Source organism: Engystomops pustulosus, chromosome 5 (genome assembly GCF_040894005.1).
Source record: "Engystomops pustulosus chromosome 5, aEngPut4.maternal, whole genome shotgun sequence".
Lineage (NCBI taxonomy): Eukaryota > Metazoa > Chordata > Amphibia > Anura > Leptodactylidae > Engystomops > Engystomops pustulosus.
In genome coordinates, this window is record NC_092415.1 from 99,371,715 (window position 1) to 99,394,389 (window position 22,675).

At 39.5% G+C, this 22,675-nt stretch overlaps 1 protein-coding gene across 6 annotated transcripts in view; it reads left to right on the forward strand.

Moving 5' to 3' along the window:
* Positions 1-22,675, forward strand: part of CDH12 (cadherin 12) — a 508,006-nt gene that overhangs the window by 385,062 nt on the left and 100,269 nt on the right. For all 6 annotated transcript variants that reach the window (XM_072152753.1, XM_072152755.1, XM_072152752.1 and 3 more), the window contains one exon: positions 5,740-6,034. In XM_072152753.1, coding sequence (XP_072008854.1) covers positions 5,740-6,034 — 295 coding nt within the window. The remainder of the gene's footprint in view (positions 1-5,739; positions 6,035-22,675) is intronic.

Sequence of the window (22,675 nt, forward strand, 5' to 3'; positions counted from 1 at the left end):
AAAATAATTTTTATCAATCACAGCTATTAAAAACTGATGCATCAGTGAGATGCTACCAATGTGTAGCATACTCACATGAGTAACCTGGGATAAGTCCCAGTACAGTACCAAAATACTGCTACTAGCCTGTGTCACTATGGAAAAAAAGTACTCTTACCGCAATTCAGATGAATCACTTTTATTTCTGCTTAACCTAGATCAGGGGTTGGGATTGCTAGAAGGGTGCTATTTACTAGTTTGCCTCTATATACCCCTTCTTTTAGCTCATGCCCTTACAAGAGCAGTCTCCAGACTGTCCATGTATATGATGTTTTTTGCACCTCCCTGATACTGAATTCACCAACAAAGAAACACAGCATAATTGAAAAATTCCAATACCATCTAAAAGAGCGTAAAAATTGGCAGTTTGTTAGAGATTTACAGACTTTAAGGACAGCCGTATCTACATTGTCCTAGGAACAAAGAGGCATGCAAAGGAAGCAGAGACAGAAGCTTTGTCAACCAAGACAGAGACCACTGACAATAAGGGACAGGTGAGAAACCAAATTAAAAATCAAAGAGGGGACAAGGGAGAGGCCAAGGAAATTATTGGTCTCAAACACAAGACGGTTTTTTAGAGGCACCATAAGGAGCAAAAATCCAACCCCAAGCCAACCAGCTCCCCTCAAATGATTAATCTCTCGCAAAGGGAACTGACCCAAGAGACGGAGATTCTATTTAAGGGACTTTCATTTGTCTCAATGTCTAATTTTGAAGCCTTCTCTTGGACATAAATTTGTTTGCCAGGCGGCTAAGCTGGCGCAAACATTTCAGCCAACAGGCAAAAAAAGAAAGTAGTAAAGATCTGGGTATCCCAACTGATACATAAGCCGAGGTCAAGCTCCTAGCAATTACTGTTTTGAATGAAATTTTAAATCTTTAGCATTTAACCCACCCTACTATCAGAAACAGTTTTTAGAAAGATTGTTAAACCCTTCACATCTTCATAGTAATTGAATCAAAATAGAGGTGAAATTTAGAATGGTCACATTTTGTTGGTTATACGTTCATATAGCCCTAAAATTTACATATTTCTAAAAGATAAAGAGAGAAAACGCATCTTAAAACTTGTTAGACAATTTCTCCCGCATGTGGCCATTAACAATTTTAGGTTTTTCGTTATTAGGGCCATGTGATGGCATTTTTTTTGCTGGATGAGATGCTTATGCCAGTATTGTAGATATCAACAATTGGCCGAAAATAGTAGTAGCATACGTCAAAAAACCATACCATATACGACCAAACAGTGTGACTTGCTACAGGTACTGACACAATGCGAAAATAAAATAATAGAATAAAAATTTAATTTGTAATTTGTATAACAATATTTGTCAAACGTTAAAATACATTTAAAAGCACTATCATGTGCATACATCTGTATAGAGCAACTAGAAATATTTATGCATGAATGGGGTGAAACACCCGAAGTAGCCACAAGGCATGGTGGCAGAACGTGTGGGGATCCAGCCCCCTCCTAACACCCGGTGATATTTTCCATTTATTACCTTACCCTTTTCCATTTAGCATGCTGCTTGATCTGTGGAATTGCACCATAGCCCTAGTAGATTAGGTGCCAGCTATCTTTGTAGGGAAAAACAGGAGTAGGGAGAAAAGCAACCACTGCTTATTTTGGCACAGTATTGTATGGCGGCTTAAGCAACTTGTGCTTATTCATGCATAAATATTTCTAGTTGCTCTATAGAGATGAATGCACATGATAGTGCTTTTAAATGTTTTTAACATGTTTGGCAAATATTATAATGTATACATTTTTATTCATTTTCGCATTATCAGTACCTATAGCACGTCACAGTGCTTGGTTGTATATGGTATTCTATTTCAAGTTTTGCCATTTTGGGGTTTGTATCCCCTATTGTTGATTTATAAATTTTTTTACGTCAGGAGTAAAAAAAAAAATTCTGTACTAGATTTTTTAATTTTTATTTTTTGGTGTTCACCGTATAGTCTAATAATTATGTTATCTTTATTTTATGGGTTGATACGATTACAGGGATACCAAAATTGAGTGTTTTTACTTATGTTTTACTAAATTTGCCAAATAAAATCCTACTGTGAAGAAAAATCTATCATTTGTTCATTGCAGTCTTTCAAGTGGCATACCATTTTTATGTTTTTGGCTAAGGAGCTGATTGATGGCTTGTTTTTGTGGAACATGTTGTACTCTGCAACAGTATCATTCAGGAGTTCATATGTTTTTTGATCACATTTTATTTCATTTTTTGTGGAATTAAATAGGTAAAAATCATAATATTTGGCAGGTTTTTTTAGTTTTTTTTTTACGGCATTCATCGTACAGGGTCAATAATAATTTACTTTTATTCTATGGGTTGTTTTGGATGCAGTGATACTATATATGTGGAATTTGTGTTATGATTTGGACTTTTTTGTACATTTTTATTGATTTATTAATTTATTTTTTATTGCATAACTTTTTTTTAAACTTTTTTATTAGTTCCACCATAGAACAAGACAATTGCTTGTTCATGATAATACTCTGCAATACTCATGTATTGCAGGGTATTAGCAGTGTCAGCCTATGTATATATTAAGATGACGTGATGGGACCCAAGGGCTGCCACAGCAACGATCGGCGCCCCCTGAAGATGGCTCAGAGGGGCGATTGTGGAGGAAAGACCTCCCAAAGGCAATTTAAATGCCACGGTCACGCTGGCTGTGGCATTTAACGGGTTAAGCACCCACGATCGGAGCCCACTCTGACCGCCGGTGTTACTTGTTACTCTGATGCAGAGCCGAACAGGCATTGGCTCAGTGCCATACTAGTACTGCGCTAAGTGCTAATAGTGGGAGCCCGCACCGTGCTAGTAAGGGGCTAAAGGGGTTTTCCCACAAAGAAAAGTTATGCCCCGATCCTCAGCGATGAAACCGCCACAGATCATGAAAACGAGGGGTCCGGTGCGGTCCCACGTACCTCTGTCAGACCCCTTGTCGCTTCATCAGACTGATGGAGCAGATGGCCCTGCATGTCTGTTCTGCTCCATTAATCTCTATGGAGCTGACGGAAATTGCCGAAAACAGAATTTTACTTTTTGTTTGGTTTCTTCTTTTTCAGTAATTAAATCTATGATGGATGACATCATCTGTAATGTTCTAAATGCTGAAAAATGAAATGAAGAACCTGCAGCTGAAATAGTGTGAACAAATTACATGTATTATATTAATCTGTTCTACAAATGAGTTTTCACCACATAGATATGCTAATGTGATTGCTGCTCATATAGACAGAGGGTTACAGAGGAAAAAGAGCTGTTAAACTTCTTTAGGAATCTGGCTCTTTCTTAAATTTTAATAGCTGCTATATGAGTCATATCTAACTTGACTTGTATAATTAAATAGAAAATGTCATGACAATCAATAATGTAGTAGTCATAGTAGGCATGTAGTAGAAGACTATCTGTTGGGATTATTTATGAGTGGACCCAAACCAACCACACATTGCGTGTTTAGGTCCCCAAACCCAAACTTCAGCTGTTAAAGAAAATCTACCATTCAATTTTGAGCATTACAAACCAAACATTCCTTGAGAATGCTGTAGCTACACTGATGTAGAATCAGATCTTGTTTACTCCTTGTGCTGAGTGATTTTGCTGAAAAAATTCAGGTCCGTGGGAAAGCTGGATCCTCATTAAATATAAGCTTTCTAAACAGCCAAGACAGGAACAATCAACCTGAGCAGGAGTACTCATACACAGCAGCTGGGGGATGGTGTAGCAATTGATTATTCTGCCTGACTGAGAGAACAGTAATTGCATCATCTTCTGGTGCAGTGCATAACTAATGTGAAAGGAAAAGCCCAGGCACAGAAATGACAGAGCTTCATTATCATACTTTTATAATTCTTTTTTAACAAAAACAACTCAGCTCAGGGATTAAACAAGATATGATTGTGCATCAGTGTAGCTACAGCATTCTCAAGGTGTGTTGCTTCATAATGCATCAAATCAAATTGTATGTTTCCTTTAACACCTGCAATTGGAGTAATACATGAGTGGTCTGCCCACACGCTATGACATCAGAAGCGGTGGCGCTGTCACACATTATATTATATGGGCTGACAGAGCATGTGGTCGTGTCTCTGCCTTCTGTGTTATGAGTGAAGAGAAGGAAGAGGAGCTGCAGGTAGCATCAGAAGGTAAGTATGTATGTTTATTTTTTTTATACATCGAGAGGTTGCAGGACATTTCATAACTAGGGGAGCTGCTGCAGGGCATTTCATTTCTGGGACAATCTTCAAGGGGTATTTAATTACATTACTGGAAGAAGCTTCTGCAGGTCATTTCTTTACTGGGGGGCTACATGTGGGATTTCTTTACTGAGGGAGTCTGCATGGGGCATTTAATCATTAAAGGAAGGCCGCTGAATGGCATTTCTTTACTGGGGGTCTGCATGAGGCATTTATTTACTGGGCAAGGCTGCATGGGGCATTTAATTATTGAGGGAGGCTGCAAGGCATTCCAATACAGGGGCAAGTTGCATAGAGCATTGCATTGCTCTGGGAGGCAGCTTGGGATATTTCATTACTGGGGTAGGATGCATGGGGTATTTCATTACTGGGTAGGCTGCTGGTAATTACAGTACTGACGGTGTCTGCCTGGGCTTTGCATTATATACTAATGGGAGGCTGATGGACATTTCATTACTCAGGAAGGCTGAGACCACCCTAGGCTTATACTCGAGTCAAAAAGTTTTCCAAGTATTTTGTGCAAACAATTAGGTACCCCAGCTAGTCCAAGGGTTGGCTTATACTTGATTATATACAGTAAGTAATTGGATGCATTATAATGTGATCTCTATCTGTCCAAGAACAATCACCCTTCCAGAATCCTATGGTAGTATTCATGAATATAAGATCAAGATCCTGGCAATTGTTCATGGACTGATAGAGATGGCATGACACTCTACTTGTAGCCATTTTATGGTCAGGAATGTCTAGTCAAAGATGGGTAGATGAGGCAAATGAGGTAAAAAAAAACAGAAGGCTTCAATTTACATATCAATAAAGAAGCACAGAACTTTTAATAAATATACATTGGTAAATTACCTAATATTGACTATCTGTGACTTTTTGAAAAGTATCAAAACAATTCACAAAAGTTCTCCTAGTCTCTGCTGCCAAACTTGGCTGGAAGAAACAGAACAACCCTTAAGAAACACCTACAAAAAATAATGAAACAAAGAAACAAAGTACACTCCAGGGAATTTATTAAGAATCGTGTTTTAAAAGCTTGAGGTTGGATCTAATACCTGTTCTGTACTAGAGGAACTTTCTATTATAGTTTACCCTGGTTTGCTGGTGGGGATTATACTAAACACATCCTACAGCTGTACCCACTCATTGGCAGAGAAGGTGTAATAAATCTCCCCTATAGTGTTTGGAAGAAATAGAGTGACAGATGCAAAAATGCAATAAAATGTAAATTAAAACAATAAAATAAAAAAAATCAATAAAAGAAAAGCTATTTAAAGCCATGTAAGATCTGTGGGGGTATTTGTTGTGTTTGTTTTTCTTTTTATAAAAATGGTGGTTGTTTAAAACACTCCTAAATATCACCAAGTCCGGTCTTATGAAAGAGGTAACCTTATTAAAAAGCAAAACATGTTGTACTATTTAAATTGTAGACCAGCTTTTAAACATTTGATCTCTTCCACTTCTGTTTATAGCTTCACTCTGACTTGGAGAAGAAAATTGGATCGGTGAAATATACCCTTTTAGGTGATGGAGCTGGTACTATTTTTACAATTGATGACACAACAGGTGATATTCATGCTATTAAAAGTCTGGACAGAGAAGAAAAACCATTCTATACATTACGTGCCCAAGCTGTGGCTAAAGATACAGGAAAACCAGTGGAACCAGAATCTGAATTCATAATAAAAGTTCAGGACATCAACGATAATGAACCAAAGTTTTTGGAAGGTCCTTATGTTGCCAGCGTTCCTGAAATGTCTCCAGTTGGTGAGTAAAGATAAAACAATTAGGATTATTCTGCATTATGCATTTTAACGCAAAAAATTATTTCAGTTTAACCATCTTTCATAAGTAATGGACAATAATGTTTAAAGCTGCACATACTGCATCATTTTAAAAGCAGTTGGCTGTCTTATTGTTAAGAAAAAAATTCTTAAAGTACTGTTTTACCGGAACAGGTTCCCGGTTAAGGATTCACACAGAAATTAGAATTTTTAAAGACAAATTGGCACTGGTAAAAGATATTCAGAAGGGATGCAGTTATTAAATGATGTTATGTAGAGCAGGGCCTGCATCACTTTAGAAGATCATGGAGACGTTAGTCTTGTACTGCAGCATGCAGTAAAAATTTCTACAGACTTCCCTAAATATTCATCACCTGTTTGTCCTGCTATTCTTTGATTTTGTTGCACATTAGTTTAAAAGTTACTTTTATTATTAGCAAGTTGCACCTTAAATTGATTTTCCAGAAAAAAAAATCAAAATAACAGATTTATTAATCTGTCCACAACAGAACTCTGTCATAGTTTGCACTTAAAACTGTCTGGAACAGTTATTTAAAGGGATCCTGTCACCAAATATGCACATATACATCCAATGACAGGTTTCTATAGATCTCTAGTAACTCACTGACACCCTTCTTTTAGCTAAAAGTTGTTTCCCATACATCCTCATAAATCACCTTTATCTTATATTACCCGGCATCAGAGGGGGGCGTGTCCTGCTCTTCCAGTTCCTCCCATGTACTCCTCCTCATGTCTTATGCCTCCTTACTAGTACCAGTTCATGTCATGTGACCAGAGTGACATCATCTCAGGTACTTTAGCTTCTTAATCATAGCAAACTGAACCCCATGCATGTATCTGACCACATGAAGTCACTGCAGCATCCATGGACTTCTCCTCTGCATCCTCCATGGGGGCTGCTCTGATTTCATGTAATCACATACATGGCGTACAGTGTTCTAATCTTCGAAGCCTGAGAGACCTGTGATGATGTCACTAGTCACATGTCATGAATGTAACACAAGGCACAGTGTAAAAAAACTGACACAATATTTCCCATCTGTACATGGAGCTTTATATGTCTGTAGTTGAATATCTGCAGTCGGTCCATAAGTACAAGGAGGCAAGGCAGCGATTTGAAGAGACACAAGAATAATGGGGCATGGTTCACTAGTATATCTGACTCTTCTCCTCTCTCAGGCTGCCAGAGATGAGTTAGAGAAGCTAATTTGTATATCAGAAAAATGACTGTAATTAAGGTAGCCTCAGTGGCTGCTAATTTTAGGTGTTATGGGGAGGACTTGTAACCCTTTATCAGCAGACATTGCTAGTCAGGGGGGGTCAAAATCTGGTGACAGGTCCTCTTGAAGACAGTTTTCTGGCACTTCTATGACTAATTTGATAAAGGGGCACGACAATGAAAGGGAGCATGGCCTCTTACCAAAATAAGTGTGTGTGCCAAAACTAATGCCGGCTTGACAGAATTCTGTCCTCAGGTGTTACTTTAAGTTGCTGCAACATATGGTGCAAAGTACGACTAGACAGTATTAAACTACTACAGATTTATGATCAAGCACCACACACATATATGAATCTTGTGCAGCATAAGATTTTCTGCCTGCACTTACCTTCTGACACTTTTCTTTAATCTGCTACCTAAATAAAATAATTACTCTGGTCTGATGGACCAAGCACCAATGGCTTTACACCACTTTAAAATCATGCAGGGTCACATAGTTTTATCTATTAAATAAATATTAATGGAGGAGCAGTTTCCCAAGGGTGGGAGAGAAACTGCTCCTCTATAGCCACTCCCAATTGAAAAGTGCTTAATCACAGAGAACATGGCATTGAAAGGTACTACATAACATATCTTTTTTTCTGTAAAACCTATTTTTTATACAAAATCTCTTTGGCAGTGTATGTACTATGCTCAGTGGGGAAGGGCGGAGTGTTAAAAATGGGTCTCCTGGTGACAGGTTCCCTTTAAGTCAGATCAGTTTACAAATCAGATGTTGAAACATCCAGTGCACTTCTGTGTTATCGTTTGTGTTTCTGACTGCCTATGATTTTTCTTTTGTGTACTCTAAATGCTGGAGCCATGTACACCACAATTTCCTAAGGGATCAATAAAGCTTTATTGTATTGTATTGTATATATTTTCAAATTTAGTGATTGAACCCCATGTCTTGATCATAGCTACACGCTGGTTTCTCATATAGTAGTGAAAAATTTTCTTGCTTTTTGCTCTGCATATATGCCCTGTTCACACTTACCTGTGAGTGCTGTATTTTGAATTTCTTGGGAGCAGATCATTGCTCTTGAACTAGTTAGGCGTTAATTCCCCATATGGTTTTAATTGTATAATCCCTCCTACCTGTGTCACATGGTCAGGGAAAGGTAATTTCTAGTAATTTGGAATTTGTTCATATGAGTTCATGACTAAAACAGAAATTGTTAAAACACGTCCATCTTCTAATGAAGTCCACCTTGTATGTGCTGCTAAGTTTTTAATAATGATGGACAGATTTTCTTCAAGCTGATCCTTGGAATGCTGGATCCCTTTCTTTTGTTGCATATTCACCTTTGAAGCCTCAGGCTATTCCATGCACCACAGAAGTCTTCTAAGGGTTGCAGTAATATGGAACTTTGTTTTGTATTTGCCAATAATATTTATCTTCTATAAATATGAAATAAATGTCTGACCACTAGGGTCTTATTGTAAGGACTTCCTGACATAACAAAAACAGAAATGTTCATGCATTGTCACCATTCAATTCATTTCTATGACACTGATAAAACGGTCTGTTAAAATGGCTTATTTTACTGAGACCACATGTAGACATAGTTTCATTCCAACAGGATCATTATTTTTGCTGTGAGAAAACCTTTTTAACTTTCATATACAGAGAAAAAAGAAAAAGAGAAAAAGTTGTCTCACATACCCTGTTTGCATGAGGCGGTCTTGAGGCAGTGGAGGCTTGTTGCGGAGTGCTCGGCGTCTTGCTGGCTTTTTAATCCAAGAGAATCCAAAAAAAGGGGGAGTACACGTGGCACATCCAATAAAAGCGACTTTTATTCTTCTTACATTAAAAAGGTTGTGCGGTGTGAATGTAGGCGAGCCACCTACACGCTTCGGCTTACAAACACATAGGTGGCTCGCCTACATTCACACCGCGCAACCTTTATACTGTAAGAAGAATAAAAGTCGTTTTTATTGGATGTGCCACATCTATTCCCCTTTTTAACTTTCATTGCATATTGCCGTGGCCTTGTTATTGGTAACTGTTATTGGGTGACGCACTTTTTGGCAAATTATAAGGTTCCTGTTGTAAAATTTATGTGAACAAGGCACTAAACTGCCATATCAATTGAGTCACTTACAAGTTCATTTCTTTCATGCTAATTTTATCCTACCAATACAATCGATAGCAGCAAGTCAAATGACATACCAGCTTTGGGTAAAAGGGGGGTGTTTACAAATGGTGTTGGAATGTTTCGTTTTGTCCAGTGAAATCCATTTATTTGAAAGTGCACAATAAAAGACTACGCGTTTCACACCTCAACCTGGGTCTACCTCAGGTCTGAATGGAATAAGGTTAGGGACACCGGACCTATGAGGTTAGAGGTTACATATATTGAAATTAAATTGAAAGCTATTACAAAATTTGAACAGGCCAAGTTAACAGGTGGGCAGCCACCCATTAATTTTTTGAGAGTTTCTGTTTGAATCTATTCATGCTAATAACTTTTCCATACTTCAATGTATGAAGCTGTGTAAGAGGCATTTTACGTGATATAAAATGGCATAAAAGTGGTGTTTTATGCCATAAGTGTAGGTGATGAATGGAAGACCGCCTTCAATACTCGAGATGGGCACTTCAAATATCTTATTATGCCCTTTGGTCTCTGTAATGCACCGGCAGTGTTCCAGGACTTTGTTAATGACATATTCAGAGTTTTACTTTATACCTGTTTCATGGTCTACCTGGATGACATACTGGTGTTCTCCCCATCAGGCCCATATAGGGCAGGTTCTCAGGCGCCTAAGGGCCAATTGCCTATATGCCAAGTTCGAGAAGGGCCAATTCCATCAGAAGAATCTCCCATTCCTTGGATATATTATTTCAGACAAGGGACTGATGCTGCCAAGGTATCTGCAATACTTCACTGGTCGTGTCCAGTGGGACTATGAGCTATCCAGAGATTCCTGGTATTCGCCAATTACTACCGGTAATTCATCCAACATTTTTCCTCCCTGGTGTCTCCCATTGTAGTGCTGATCAAAAAGAACGCCAACCCTAGGAACTGGCCTCCGGTGGCTGAAGACACTTTCACCAAGGTAAAATCTGCCTTTTCATCTGCTCCCGTTCTCACCCGGCCTGAGGTTGACGTCGCAGGCGCACCCGTGCTCCTCTCCGCTGCTGCCCTGGTCCTCCAGCGAGTCACTCACCTCGCCGTGATCCAGCGCTGGCAGTGCAGCACACGTGTCTCCACCTCCTAGGGTGCGCGTGCCGCCTTCTGTAAATTTAAAGGGCCAACACACCGTTAATTCGCGTTGCCCATTTTCAGCTAAATTATTTAAGCCTGCCACTTCCTGCACTCACTGCCAGATCTATGTACCTACGCCTTAGAGAAAGCTCCCCTGCGATATTCCTGCATTCCTGTGTGATCCTGGTCTTGAGTTTCCGTGTTCCTGTGTGTTCCTGCGTTCCAGTTCCTCTGCTCCTGTGTGTTCCTGCATTCCTCTTCCCGTGCTCCTGTGTGTTTCTGTCCATTCCCGTGTTCCCGTTCCCATCTGCCTGAACCTCCCTTTGCTGACCCCGGATTAGACTTCACCTGGCATCTGTGCTGCCTACCCTGACCCTGTGCCTGAACATGACCACGAGTCTTCTGCTAAGGTACCTTGACCTGCCACCGTGGGCTAGTCGCACCTGTGGAACGACCTGTTGGTACCCCGCTGCAGCAAGACCATCCCGATTTGGGGCTTTGGTGAAGACCAGGTGCCATTTTGATTCCGGTCCCATGTGTCGGCCAGTACCACCTCCCACGGGGTCCAGAGGATCCACTGATCCCGAATACTGACACCTAGACAGTCTGATCATTCAAAACATATACTACAAAGCCACTTTATTGTCGTATATGGTGTCTTTACACATGATTCATTAGAATGTGCCACTCCATTCCTTTCTGTGTTGGCAGCTCCAATTTAGAGCTCAAACATGACATGACTACCAGACGATTTGTGTCCATGAATGTGTGGGAACACCGACATATCCTCTGTCTTTTGGGTATTTTACATTATATAACAGAATTCGAATATCATGTTCACAAATACAGTTTGTTCAGTTCAGAATTATAGTATTTATTGACCATGGAACTTTTAATTTCTGTTACATCACAATAACATTGTATTTTACAGGAAATGCTTTTTGCAAATTCATGGCACTGCAATGTTGTCCAAATTCTTACCTTAATTATCCATATTGCTTGTAGCATTGTGGAAGGAGTTTTTTTCTATTCTCACACAACATTATGTGGGTGACTTGTTGTTAATGTGGGAGGAGTTTATCAACTCCATCAATAGCAACAATATTAATTTACATTGCACCTCAGAATAATTGGGGGATCCTCATTATGCCATCTCTGTCAGTTTTATTTCAGAGAAAGCACATTTTCCCCCCTTTTAACCAGTTGTTGTGCCTCTCCGATCCCCATACCCTTGGGTGTAACAGTGGCGGAGAGAGGGTTATGAGTGGTGCTGGTGGGGTCTGAAAGCCCGACCCCCAACATTTAGTATAGTCTTTTAACAGCGGAGACTATAGCAAAAAACTGTCCGTTCAGACCTAGTTCTGGAAGTCATTTTGATATATCTTCCTTCATGAATTATAACACACATCATTTGTTGTTTGTTATCACATGCATATGTTGTGACATTATGGGGCACATTTACTTACCTGGTCCCTGCGTGATCCCCGAGGTGCGCTGTCTGCCGGAATGCCCATCTGCCGCGATTCATGAAGATCCTGCGTCTGATTTCCTGCATGTGTCCTTCCCGATCAGGTCCGGCGGAGTTCACCATCTTCCTCCCGGGGTATGTAAGTGCATTGGATGCAACACAATTTTAAATGTTAAATCCCGTGTGTTGTCCGAATCTGTCGGGTCGTCCATCTGCTTGACCCCTGATTTGTGTCACGTGAAAGTTTCCGCTATTGTAACAGAATCTGATCACGTGTGTCGCAATCCCTGGCACGATCCCCCGAAATGCCGAAAACCCAATGGAAATGCGGCCGCGGGAATGTAGTAAATTAGCCCCTATGTATATAGGATGCATAATACTATCCAAGCCAAACATTTAACTAGCATATTTATTGGCAATAAGTCAGCTTCAGGAGCAGCTAAGCACCATATTAAAGTGCTCAATGATAACATCAGTTTGTTCTGCTTATTTGGCATAGAATGTGTTAAACCTCTAGCCAGGGGGTTCAATTGGCGGAAACTCCTCATCAGAACCTCCACTGATTTTTCCTCCTGTCTATGTAATCCCTCACCACTTAAAATCCTTTACTAAGGACGCGGTAGCGTCCGAAATGCGTTGGATTATCCTCCGATGTATGTCCACTTTTTAATTTTTTTCTAAATAAAATGAAAATGTTTTAACAAGCAAGCCAAGTCTCGTCTAGATTGAAGCTGGACCACACCTGTTTGCACATTTGCTGAATCTCAACTGGATTGAGTGTCCGTGCTCTTTTGGACCGTGCTTGTACACGTGGTTGTAGCTGAACGCAACCCAGCTACTACCTACCTTAAAATCCTTACACATGCTACTATACAGACAGAGGCACCCTGCTTTCTGTAAATATAGATATGGGCTGGTGACTGGTTTATTCTGTATTATTTATCTGTTTATTTATCCCTTAAAGAATGGCTCAACCATTTTACTAATTACCTTCTATGTCATTCCTTCATCCTTATAGTCTGTAAGCTCTTGTGAGCGGGGCCCTCATTCCTATTGTTTCTTACCAGTATAAACTATAACATGCCATGACCAATTAAATTTTAGTTTGAAACGTGCAGGCTGCTACACCTACCACACAGCCTTGAATGTGGAGTTTAATGGATGTATAAAATAAAAATCTGGAAGCTTTGTCCAAGGAGATACCACAGGGTTTCTGTTCTAAATATGTATTGGCTTGGATCAAATAAAGCGAAGAAGTTTTAACCCTCAAAGCTGTGATTGAAATTAGTAAGAGGCATCTATCAAGTCCAAAATACTTCTAGAATTGGATCATAAACACACTGGTCCCAAACTAATGAAGCAATGAATAGATAATCATATCTTCTTGGATATACAAATCAGCCAACAATTTCTGTAAGCACAACAGCAGTCCATAGGCAAATAAGAATAATACAGCCCTCCACTAGACATGCTTTGCAGAACCATAAAAAGTTGACCATCTTGACTGCTAGTAAAAACCATTATGCAGCATTATGATAGGTTAAGGAGATATATTGGAGCTACTTAGACTACCTGGGGCAATTTTCTAGTCATTTACAATGCTTTTAATTATAAGAAGCAACTTCTTTTGTTAATTTCGTTAGTTAAGGAATTTTATTGACCTGTCATTAGAAGAAAGCTACACTGATAGAACTGCATATGGTAACCACTGTACAAAAGGTAATTAAACTGTCACCGGAACGAAGTGGTTAAATAACAGATGTAATGAAATATATAAATCATATGCCAGTTTGAGTGAACTGGCACATAAAATATGCAATTTTGTACAAGTAAAACTAATTTTGATACTTGGGGCACAATAACAAAAGGCCTTGGACAGATTAATGTGATTGCCCACAGCTGTGTTCTACCTGAGGTCTCATTTTATCTTATTCATAAAGTGCAGGCCAAATGACAGATTGGAAGAAATGAATAATGCATTATTGATTTGCTTGCATGTTCTACCAGGTTACATAAACTGATACAGCACTCTTGTGATTCTGATAGGGGAAAACACAAAACATTACCTTGATTACATATAAAGGAACTTCAGATTCGTAATCCTTAAACCACAACAAGGTCACCTAAGAATAGTCAAATTATGTGAAATGACAATGTTTGCAGCATCTTACCCTTTTTCCAGTTAAGCTGTGGTTTGTATTGTGATTTTTAATGGCTGGATCATAATATTTTAAGAAAAGAGATTAAACTGATTTGGCAAACTCTGTGTAATCTATTATATCTATATAAATAAAGGAATTATTATTAAAGGGTTTTTATCCACTACAAACAATATCATTTTTCCACAGGATACGGGAGAAACCACTTGATTTTGAATCTGCTGAATGTTTTTGATATGGTTGCTTCTTTTTGCTACCCTCAAACTCTGGCAGAAACCAGCCATTTTTGGCAGTTTTTTGCAGCGTCTGGGAGACTGGATGTCTGCTGTACATCCAAGCATCTTTTCTGTCTGGCTATGTTGTAATTTATGCAAGATACTGATGTACAGACTTTGCAAAGTTTAACATCATTATTTTCTGTGCCATGAAATCTTATATATTTGATAATGAAAGCCATTGAAAAGCCAATGAAAATGCCAAATAACAGTATATACCATAGTGATGTTAATACTTTATTTGTCATTGTAAGATTTGCTACATCTGGATTATGAGAAAAATTACCAAATTATGTACAGTATGTCAAAAGGGTATAGTCGAGAAATATATATATTTTTTTAACTTCAAGAACAACAGGGCAGATTTATATAAAAGTTCTAAAGTTAAATCAATAGTTTTATTAAATTTATAAAAGTGTGATGAGGTCTGGCAAGGGTGAGTCCTGCTGTGCATGGAGACAGATGTGTAATGCGCTGGCTCCATTGCTTGGTGGTATAAAGCTGCATAAAGCATATTGTACAAAGGTAGAAACTCACCCAAAAGGTCCAAAAGCCTGATGACCGTTGTGGCCATGAAAAAGAGCTGCCAATAGAAAACCCTTTTTTCTTCCTGGTAGCTGAAATTCCTCAAAATGGCTCCGTCCACATGGTGGCAACTATGGCAGAACAACCAAGCAAACCCCTGCCATTTACCCTCCATCAATCAAGAGTGACCTGCTTCTATCCAAACCACTATTAGTCCTGGATTCATCACCCAGCAGTCCAGCATTGGAGGCTGAGCAAAAGACATTCCTTGATATTAAGGTCCTGGCTACACCAACTCTCCTGCTCAGGGCCACTCCACAACAGGTGTCTCATGGTCATCCACAGATCTCCTCTGGTATGAATACTCTTCCACCTACTGGGAGTACAGCTACAAAAGCGCCATTAGAGTCAGCTTTTGACTTTTGGCTGAGCTACAGGCAAATATAACTAAGAAGTTTCACCTCACTATTCAGTCCATCAAGTCAGAGGTTAACCGATTAGGTGAACATGCTTCAACTATTGAAACTAAAGTAGCAGAGCTAGCCCCTGCCCACAACAATGTGCATGTAATAACCACTATTGAGGAGTAATTGGAGTCCATGAAAGCTAAATTGGCAGGTATTGAGAACCGTTCTCAAGGAACAGCCTCCACTTTAGAGTAATAACTTTCCTATGCTGCCCATGCAGGTGCCAGGTACAGTTTTACAAAGCTATGCACATTCCATCAACACCACTGTTAGTACACCTATTTGGTTGGCCTGCAACCTGATCCCGACATGATAGATTACGCTGTTTTTATGTAAGCTACACTGTTTATTGGTTGTCTGTTCTAGGACATTTGAGTTTGTCTTAGTTTTTACTCTGTTTCGATCAGATATGATTTCTGACACACCATCTACTTATGGCAAAAGATGCACAGTATTTTGACCCCTGTGGGGTGTTTTACTGGGGGACTCCACACTTGTTTTTGTACATTAACTATAGAGTCTTTATTTCCTTTCATGACTCACTTTTTTCAGCAATCTGTGCTAATAAATTAGAAGGGTTACTATATTTTTATAATATCTACTATCAACAATACCCAATACACCATAGCATTAATGTATGGCCCTAATGTTAAACAGCATTGCTTTTTTCCTTTCTCTCTGTGTTTTAACATGTCCCATTAAAATTGTTATCTACAAATCTTCCATAGTGTGGTTCTCTCTGGAGAAATGTGCAGCTACTGGTTTTGTGGTTGTCGGAAGGCAGGAGAGGAGGGACTGGGAATATTTCTTTTAGTGTTGTATCTTTATGCAGAATTGGTTGGAGTTCCTTGGCAATATGATGTAGAATCTTCAGTTGTGGGCTGTAAGTGACTACTAGGGGTACTCTGGCCTCCTGTCGGATTTCCTGATATGTGTGTAAATGGTCTCTGTTGATGGCTGCTGCTTTTCTTATTTGGTTTTCAGTCACTTTTGATTTTAACCCAACTGGAGAAATTCAGACCTGAGCTCCAGGAGATGTATTTCCAGATCTGTCTTGTTTAAACAGATGTAGAGTATAGCCTGGTTGTATAGGATAGACTGTCTGGTATGTTTGGGGTGGAAGCTGTTATTTCTTAGGTACACTGTTCTGTCTGTTAGTTTATGGAATTTTGTTGTGTTTAAGTGGCTGTCTTTAATTTGTATTGTGGTATCCAGACAGTGTACCTCCTTATCTGAAAGCTTAGTTTGGTGGAGTGAAAGTTGTTGTAGCTATCAAGGAATTGAAGCAGGGCCTCCATGAATGTCATCAATATAACGGTGGTAGATCATGAGGTAGATCATGGGTTTTGTGGTGCATGGAGGTAAATAAGCACCTTCCAGTTCAGCCAAAAAAAGATTGGCATACTGTGGTGCACACCTTGAATTCATTGATGTTCCCATAGACTGTAGGTACAGATCCTCTCCAAATGAGAAACAGTTGTGGTTGAGCACAAATTGTATGAGTTATATGACCAGTTCTGTTGGTAGTTTGTACTTATCCTTATGTGCCCGACATGCCGCTATTCTTTATGGGGAATATTAGTGTAAAGAGATTCCACATCCATGGTGGCCTTAATTGTACCATAAGGAAATGGGCCTACAGTCTTGAGATTATTTAGAAGGTCAGTAGTGCCTGGATGTAGCTAGGAGTACTTCTGACAGGGGTTTTAGGAGATTTTCCACCCAACCTGAGATGCTTTCTGTTAAGGTGCCAGTGCCAGAAATTATAGGCCTTTCTGGATTGCCATCTTTGTGGATCTTGGGGAGCATATAGAAACAGCATGGCCTGGGATCCTCTGGGATGAGAAGGTTGATCTTGTGTTGCACATTAGTTGAAAACTTCTTGGTCATATCAATCAGTTGATTTTTGTAGGCCTCTGTGGGGTCACTTTCAAGTGTAATATAAATGGGGTTGGACAACTATAAGCAAGTTATATTGCAGTCAATGGAATTCACTTCAATCCATTGTCAGCAGGAAACAACCCCATATGCAAATATCATATTTCACCATGATCTATAAGATATCTATGAGATATTTTTTTCAATCCACCCAAAGTCTATGACAGAATAGATTATTTCCTCATAGATAAGGCCCTTTTATATAAGGTCTCTGATACCTCCATAGGTACAATTATGTGACCATTCTCCCTTTACATTGTCCATCTCAGAGAGGAGTTTAATTTTCCCCCTAACTCACTATGGCACATAAACAATTATGTACTTCAACATGCTAAATATTTCCCCTCCACCATCCAAGCCATGAAAAAATACCTTCACATTAACGGTAATGGGGAGGTTCGAGACTCCATCTTATGGTACACTACACTAAGGGGGCACTTCATTAAGCAGCCAGTTCAGCTAAAGAGGTCTACACCTTTTAAGACAGCTTCCTTCTTAGGAAATTGTCTACCCTGCATAGATTGAACAAGCAATCCTTTTCTGCTGCTAGAACTGAAGAATGTAGTGATATGGTCCCTTAGAAACGAGATGACTTCCTCGGTTGCGACCACCCTGCACTCTGGCAGCAATGGCCACACATGCATTGAGTCCTGCCCGATCACCTGGCTTCAGCGTTCATTACTCCAGGATGGCTGTGGGACATGGAGTAACTCCAGGACATTTTATATACAAAAACTTTTTGTTTCTTTGTGCAATCATTCCAGCAGAGGTGCCCGTATCCAGGGACACAGTCTTGTTTCTAAGGGACCATATGACTACATTTATGAGAAATTATCTTCCACTGAATGTGAATGCCCAGAGCAGAATACCTCTTTAACTAGCCAGTAAAATACATAAATACACATCATTATGATTTTCATGGATAATGGGCCTAGTGAACTGCTAGCAAAATGGCTGTAGGCCAAGGCTAACAAAATATGCATACCATATGTCTTTAATGCACAATGGGGCTTATTTGCTAAAGTTCCCACAGCTGCATTTCTATTGGGTTTCCCGACTTTTCGGGGATTGCACCGCTGGGACAGGGATTTAGAAGGTGATTGTGTCGCACGCGATTGGATTTTGTTGCGACACAAATCGGGGGGCGGGCCGTCAGACGATCCGACGGATTCAGACAAACCGTGCAATTTAACTTTAAAATTGTGTCGCAAGCCAAGCACTTACATGCACTGGGAAGAAGAAGGTGAACTCCGGCGGTCCTGTGCGGGGAAGCGACACATGCAGGAAATCGGACGCACAATCTCAGTGAATCGTGGCAGCTGTGCATTCTCTAGGGGAATGCACCTCGTGAAACACGCATGGATGGGTAAGTAAATGTTCCCCAATGTGTTACAGTCATGAACCCACAAGCATTGCTGACTCATTGCTGACACTATTGCAATTCCCTCTATAACCTAAAATTTGACAAATCAGTGGACCAGCCCATGGAATCCGATATCCGCCAATTTCTAGAGTCCTTCAATTTACCACAAATAACTCCTGAAACAATGGAGTCAATATCAGCTCCCTTTAATGCCCAAGAAGTAAGTAAAGCTATCACGACCCTAAAAAAGAAGTCCCCTGAAAGGGCTCTGGCAGGGGTGTGTACTGCTGTGCACCATCTACCACCAGGATCAAGGATTGTAAGCCAAGTGCACTGACATACTGGTGTGTGTCTGCTCTAGCGGAATGCACTCTATATTTTTTTTTACTAAATTTTTATTTAGTTTCCACAAAAATAAAAATAAATATGTGAAATAATACAGGAAGTAACAACACATTTACAATAGTATTAATACTAACAATACTGACTGTAATATCACAAAACCAAGCAATTCTCCTCCTCCCCCCTCTCTCTATCCAGGGGTTAAAAAACAGAGGCTTTCTTTTCTTTTATCTTCCACCTCTCCTTTACTTAGGTCCCCAGACTTTTTCCTATTATTCCAATGAAATTCTTGTGTAGTATATTTTAATTTTATCCACCATAGCCAACAAGTGTCTCAAATTAGGCGGAATTGCATTCTTCCAGTTTCTTGCAATCAGTATTTTTGCAATCAAAGAAAGCTTACAAATAATATATTTTTGAATATTCAATAGTTTTGGCAGATTATCATTACCCAAATCATTCAATTCCAATATTTCCATAGAAAAGGGCAATGAGAACTTCAATTTATCTTGGATTTTAGAATGAACCGCCAGGAAAAGTATGCAAAACCAGATCCCTTAGCTCAAGTACTGTGTTTGACATAACCTCAAAACAAGATTTTTTTTCTGTTTTAGCATATGCATCTAAGATCTGCAAATAATAAAAATCCATACTTTTACTAACTACCAAAATTAATTTTAATTCTTGAAGAGGGGTTACAGCACCGTTTTTTTTTAAATAGGTGTGTCACCCTAGTAGTTCCCTGTCATTCCCAAACCCAAGGATCAGTCATTTTCCAAAACTCACTTATATTCCTGTTATGCCAAATCGGGCTACACCCTAATGTCCCCGATATTGCACTAATCTTTTTTATAGCAATCCAGCTCTGATTTCCTTTATAGAGCTATTTTAATTTCATCCTAACGTGTTATCTGCCCCAAATTAATTTGTTTACTAGTCGCTCAATTAGTTGAAAGAGTTTCTCCTCCTCTGGTGAGGCTACAAAACAAATACCACAATCTTCAGAAGGCCAATTCTGTCAACCATGGAAAGAGGTAATTTCTCCCATATTGAAATTTTAGATCTAATCTTAGAAATGATAGGAATTATATTAAATTCAACATATTTTTTTTTATTTCAGCTGATATCTACACTCCTACAAACTGTGAGACCATATTGCTTACCGTAAATAGTATTTTCTAATAGGAGAAGGACTGTGTTTTGCCAATTTATATCTAGGCCTGACCTAGATCCAAACTCTTGAATTATATAAATGACTCTTGGAATCCCCCAGACACAGCCAAATGTTGTCCGCATAAAGTAGGATTTTATCAGATTCTCATTCACAACCAAACCCTTTAATATCTGGGTCAGTCCTAATTATACTTGTAAGTGACTCTATGAAAATATCAAATAGCAAAGGAGATATGGAACACCTTTGTCATGTGCCCCTACTAAGCTTAAATCTATCAGATACATTACCATTTACCACCCCCCTTGCTATAGGGGCATTAAAGAGTAATTTCTCCCAAGAGATAAAACTAGCCCCCATATTAAATTGAGACATCACTTACCAGAGGAAGGACTGATACTGGAGAGAAGAGGAAGAGAGGTGCGCTGACCTCGTGAAGTAGTCGTGAATGGGTTAAATTACATGCAGTGAGAAAATGGCCGCTCACCTGGGGGCATCAAATAATGCGCTTTGGAGAATACCATGCATCGGCAGCTAGTGGTCCCTTCTGGTCTGCAGTGTCCGTTCCAGTAGGCGGATTGGCAGAGTGATACTGTAAAGTTATCCCGGAGAAGCGTTGAAGGGAGATGTCAGCGCCGCGTGGATCCCCAATAACTACTATGCAGTAGTGATGATAAAATCTTGAGTTTTATTTAAAAGGATTAAGTTAAAATAGCAACGCGTTTCGGCCCTGAACAAGGGCCTTCGTCAGGCATATTTGTGGTGCGGTATACATTTTCTTTATATAGAGAAGGAAATCATTTCCTTCTCTATATAAAGAAAATGTATACCGCACCACAAATATGCCTGACGAAGGCCCTTGTTCAGGGCCGAAACGCGTTGCTATTTTAACTTAATCCTTTTAAATAAAACTCAAGATTTTATCATCACTACTGCATAGTAGTTATTGGGGATCCACGCGGCGCTGACATCTCCCTTCAACGCTTCTCCGGGATAACTTTACATTACCAGAGGAAGGGACACTCCACCTTGTCAGATGGCTTAGCTGCGTCTAATGACAGAATGGAGCAGTCCCCCACTTCCTATCCCAGCTGTATATTCAAAAAAGGCACTCAAAATTTGATGAAATTTACCTTCTGGGAATAAACCCAAATTGATGTGGATGAACCAGATCATCTATCATCTTCTGCATTCTTAGGATAGTACTTTCGCCGACATTTTTATATCAGTGTTCAACAGTGATACAGGCCTATAATCCTTATAATAAAATTGGAACTGTTAACTCAGTATGGACCATTCCATTACAATACACTCCCCTAATAGAGAGTAAAACCATAAATTTCATCGATCAAAGCACAGTCCTTTTACGATCAGACAGTTTTAGTATATACTTGTTGGGTTTCTGTCCTTTAGAGAAAATACAATTATGCAGGTTCCAAAAAGATAACCTCTCTAACGTAGGAAGATAAGTATACCACATACATCAAACAATTCTCTTCCACCCTCCCCAAGGAGAAAAGTTACAGTATAAAGCTGTTAGGAACAAGCTGTTCAATATTAACATAGCACTTTCTCTTATAGTCCACCACCAGTCTCACCAGAAAACTTTGAATTGCAAATCAAGCAGTCTTTTACACTTATAGAAAGAATTGTAAACCCAATATAACTGATGTGGTGGAAAGTCAGGCTTGGTATCATACAGCAGGGAGATGTACTTATCTACCTTCAGACACAAGCATGCAGAGGGGCCAGGAAGGGAATTAACTGTCTTCCTACCAAGGCAAGCAGACTGGGTCTCCACTCTTCTATATTGCTCTTATATTGCAGCACACCACCTGACACCGTAAATGCTAGTCATCATCTGGTCCTTATTATGCAAATGAGCCTGAGCTGCTCCAGGCTACATTAATACCAATGGAGCACGGGGCTCCTCAGTCCATTTGCATAATTTTAAAAAGTCTTTAGTTAAAAGATGAACATATCCTGCTAGAGGGGCACACCAGTATGTCAGTGTGCTTGGTTTACAATCCTTGGTTCTAATGGTAGATGTCCTTTAAACTCTTTAAAACTCTTTTAGTGCCATACTTAAATAGAATTTTTAATGAATTCATGTCCTCCGTGATTATTCTTTCAGAGATGCCCCGGGCACTCTTGATTACTTTATCCAAACCAGGGAAGCCTAGTGATTGCAACCAGATTGGCATATGTCCTCCTGTTGAAAATCCAGACCAAGTTAGGTTCATTAAAGGTCAGCAGAGGAACACCAATGTTTGTTAATATCATAGCTGTTGTTGAAGCTTGTTGAACACTTTCTCTGCTTTTAACTTTGGATGTGGAGAAGGCATTCAATTCATTCCAGTGGGGTTAACTTTGCCTGGCGTTGAAGTCATTTGGGTTGTCTAGTCCACTTTTGAGAGCAATTTTG